This window comes from Castanea sativa, chromosome 9 (assembly GCF_040712315.1).
Source record: "Castanea sativa cultivar Marrone di Chiusa Pesio chromosome 9, ASM4071231v1".
Taxonomy (NCBI): Eukaryota; Viridiplantae; Streptophyta; class Magnoliopsida; order Fagales; family Fagaceae; genus Castanea; species Castanea sativa.
The window spans coordinates 23,274,894-23,278,827 of NC_134021.1; the positions used below are offsets into that span (position 1 = coordinate 23,274,894).

A 3,934-nucleotide genomic window follows, 5' to 3' on the forward strand; every position below is an offset into this window, starting at 1 on the left:
CCGTACTCTGGCTGCCTCTTTCTCATCTTCCGGGGCTCGATCTTCTGAAAGGAAGTCAATGATTGGATCCATCCAATACTTCTCGGCTTCAGTGACCTGTAGAATCAATGCTCTGGCAGCAATACTTGGCTCGGGCACCAACTCCACCCTGATCAGCCGAGGTACCTCGTCAGCTATTGATGATGCTAGAGTTGCCAAAGAATCGGCGTGCCGGTTCTATCCCCGAGCTATCCACTCGATCTTGACTATCACAAAGTTACCCATCATCTGCTTTACTAGCCGCATATATTCTATCATCTGGGGATCCTTGGCCTCGAAGTTCCCTTGGACCTGACTTACCACGATGAGGGAGTCCGAGTATACTTCCACCTTCTTTGCCCCCAGATCCATGACAACCCTTAGTCCTGCTAGCAGAGCCTCGTATTCGGCCTCATTATTAGAAGCCCTGAAGCCTAACCTGAATGAGTGCTCTAGCTTCAGATTTTTCGGGGTGATGACCACGATCCTTGCCCCCGCTCCAGCCAAATTGGACGCTCCGTCCACAAACACCTTCCATGGCTTGACTTCTACTATGCAAGTTATGTCCGTACCTCTAGGCGAGAACTCGGCAATAAAATCCGTAAGTACTTGTCCCTTCACTGAGTTCCTCGGCTTGTATCTGATGTCGAAGGAGCCCAATCGAGTCCCCCACTTGGCTATCCTCCCCGTAAAGTCAGATCTCCTCAACAATGACTGGAGCGGGTACTTGGTCAAGACGTGGACTGTGTGGGCTTGAAAATAATGGGGTAATTTTTGGGTGGAGTGCACAAGTGCCAGCACCAGTTTTTCTAGTGGTAAGTACCTGGTCTTTGCGTCGACTAGTGTCTTGCTGATGTAATAAACCGGGAGCTGTGCACCGTTATCCCTCAGTAGTACGGCGCTCGCTGCATGCTCGGATACTGAGAGGTATATATACAAGTCTTCTCCCAGCTCTGGGGCTGACAACGTCGATGCCCGGCCAAGGTAATCCTTTAGATCTTGGAAGGCCCTGTCATACTCCTCGTCCCACTGGAACCCCTTCCACTTCTTCAGAAGTTGGTAAAAAGGCTGGCACCGATTAGCGAACTTGGAAATAAATCGTTTAAGAGCAGCTAACATACCAGTAAGCTTTTGAACCTCTTTCGAATTGCCCGGCGGTTTGAGACGCTTCACGGCTTCAATTTGATCGGGGCTGACTTCTATCCCCCGTTCAGTAATCAAATAACCCAGGAACTTGCCGGATCCAACCCCGAATGCAAACTTATCGGCGTTGAGGCGCAGCTGGTGTCGTTGGAGTATCTCGAACACTTCTTTCAGGTCACCAACGTGATGTCCTTCTTGCTTGCTCTTTATCACCATGTCGTCAATGTATACTTCCACCGTCTATCTAATCTTATCCTTAAACATCCTCGTTATCATTCGTTGATAAGTGGCTCCCACGTTTTTCAAACTGAACGGCATCACGGTATAGTGGTAGTTAGCATCGGGCATTAAGAATGTCGTCTTCTCTTGGTCTTCGGCGGCTAGGGCAATCTGGTGATAGCCCTGGAAAGCATCGAGGAAACTCATTTTCGGGTGCCTGCACGTAGCGTCTACCAATTGGTCGATTTTTGGCATCGGAAACAAATCCTTCGGACATGCTCGGTTCAAATCGGTAAAATCAATAGAAACTCTCCACTTGCCGCTCTTCTTTTTCATGACCACCGTGTTTGCGAGCCATTCTGGAAAGAACGTTTCCTTTATGGCCCCCGCTTCTCTCAGCTTCCCAACTTCCTGTCTGACGGCTTCCACATGCTCCTTAGCAGACCGTCTCGGTCTCTGTTTCTTGGGGGGCATAGAAGATCCACATTCAGCTTGTGAACTATGAACTCGGGGTCGACACCGGGCACCTCATATGGATTCCACGCAAACACATCCACGTTTTGTATAAGGAATAGTAGTAGCTGCACCCTTTCCCCATCATTCAAGCCCGCCCCTATCTAAAAACTCCTTTCACTTCCCGGTAAGATCTTTACGCTTACCAAATCCTCGGCAGCGTTAGTCCCCTCCCCCAAGGGATGCTGTAATTGCTATAGGGGCGCCTTCTCGGCTGACTCCTTCTGCTCTGTTTGTTTGATTGCCATGGCTACCAAACACTGTTTGGCCACTTGCTGATCACCCCTTATCACTGTAATCCCTTCATCAGTTCGGAACTTGACTTTTATGTGCAAGGTGGACAGCACAGCCTCCATGTCATGTATCCATGGCCTTCCGAATATTGCCGTGTACGGTGAGAAAGAGGCGACCACTATGAATGTCACCATTACCTCCCTGCCTCCCATGATAACTGGGAGCGAAATCTGCCCTTCTAGAATCACCATATGCCGGTCAAATCCCATTAAAGGTGTATCATACTTGGACAAGTCCCCCTTTTTCAGGCCGAGCCCCCTGTATAGGTCTGGGTACATTACATTTGTGCCACTCCCTTGATCTATCATTATTCTCTTCACTACAAATCCCCTTATTCGGGCCGTGACTATTAAAGCATCGTGGTGGGGCTGAGTAGTACCTTCTAGGTCATCGTCGTCGAACGCGGTGGATTGTCTACTGTACCTCGGCTTCTTACCCGGGGGTTGTTCGCTCGCACTTCCTTTCGCTGACACCACGGTCAACACCCCTTTTGTTGTGGGTGCTTTAATTGCCCTCGATGCGGCGTGGATGACCTCTATCACTCCCAAAGGGGGTGGGAGAGGGTTTCGACGCAGTCGATCAGCCTGTCCGGTCTCCTGATTCCCTGTCTCCACCAGAAACTCTTTCAAATGCCCCGCCTTCACCAACTGTTCCAGGTGATCTTTCAACACCCTGCACTACTCAATGGTGTGCCCTTTATCCCTGTGATAGGAGCAATACAAATTCTAGTTTCTCCTTGACGGGTCGCCCGCCATCTTGTTCGGCCGTTTAAAATATGGCTCATTTTTTATCCTATCAATGATGTGGTGTACGAGCTCCTTAAACGTCACGTTGACTCCCCCAACCGCTGGGCCGAGCTCTTGAATTCTCAAATCCTTCCTGTGTCTAGGGTTGAAGCCGTTGTTCCGAGGATAACTAATTATCGGCTCCTTCCCTTTAGACTGCAGCCAATCATCTTCTAAGCGCTTGTACTCTTCGATACGCCTCATCAACTGCCTCATATCCTCGGGAGGCTTTAAGGTCAACGATTCTCTCAGCCCGAATTCTTCGGGTAGGCCCATCCGAAAGGTGCTTGCCGCGATCTTTTCATTACCCCCGCCAATCTCGTTGTACAACTCCCAGTACCGACTGGCGTAGTTGGGAAGGGTCTCTCCAGCCCCCATCTTCATTGATAGCAACGCGTCCACGAGCTGCGGCACCCAGCTGCAAGTCATGAACCGCACTCTGAACTCCTAGATCAGTTCCGAAAAACTATGGATCGAGCCCTTCTTCAACCCGTTGAACCACCTTAAAGTAGTGGGCCCAAGGCTCGAGGGGAAAACCTTACACATTAATGCGTCGTTATGGGAGTGTAAGGATATCATCTAAATATAGTGACTTACATGTTCCACCGGGTTTGTCTTCCCAGTGTAGGAATTGAACGGTAGGCGTGTGAACCGGCTCGGCATAGGCGCGCTCTCGATATCTCTAGAGAACGGAGACCGAGCAGCTTGACGTAATGCTCGGCTCATGGTATCCATGGCCGTGTTAGGTGGTCACTCCGCATCGGGGGAAGTCGATTCACAGTCCGCATACTCTCGCGAGCGGTCGCGGTGCCTACGAGACCCGGATTGATGAGATCCTGCCTCACGGTGATTACCCACACTTACTAACCTTTCCCTTCGTTCTCCCTGGTCCCTTCTCCTGCATCGGCCCCGTGCTTGCAACTCCAAATCCCTGACCACCCTGCGCAGGTGCTCGAGCTCTT

The 3,934-nt window shown here is 50.5% G+C and overlaps 1 protein-coding gene across 1 annotated transcript; it reads right to left on the reverse strand.

Moving 5' to 3' along the window:
• Window positions 1–2,087: 2,087 nt before the first annotated feature.
• Window positions 2,088–3,707, reverse strand: LOC142608931 (uncharacterized). Its single transcript, XM_075780586.1, has 3 exons — window positions 3,570–3,707; window positions 3,000–3,377; window positions 2,088–2,834 (listed from the first exon to the last, which is right to left on the reverse strand). The coding sequence occupies exons 1-3, from the start codon at window positions 3,705–3,707 to the stop codon at window positions 2,088–2,090; spliced, it is 1,263 nt and encodes a 420-aa protein (XP_075636701.1).
• Window positions 3,708–3,934: the final 227 nt, after the last annotated feature.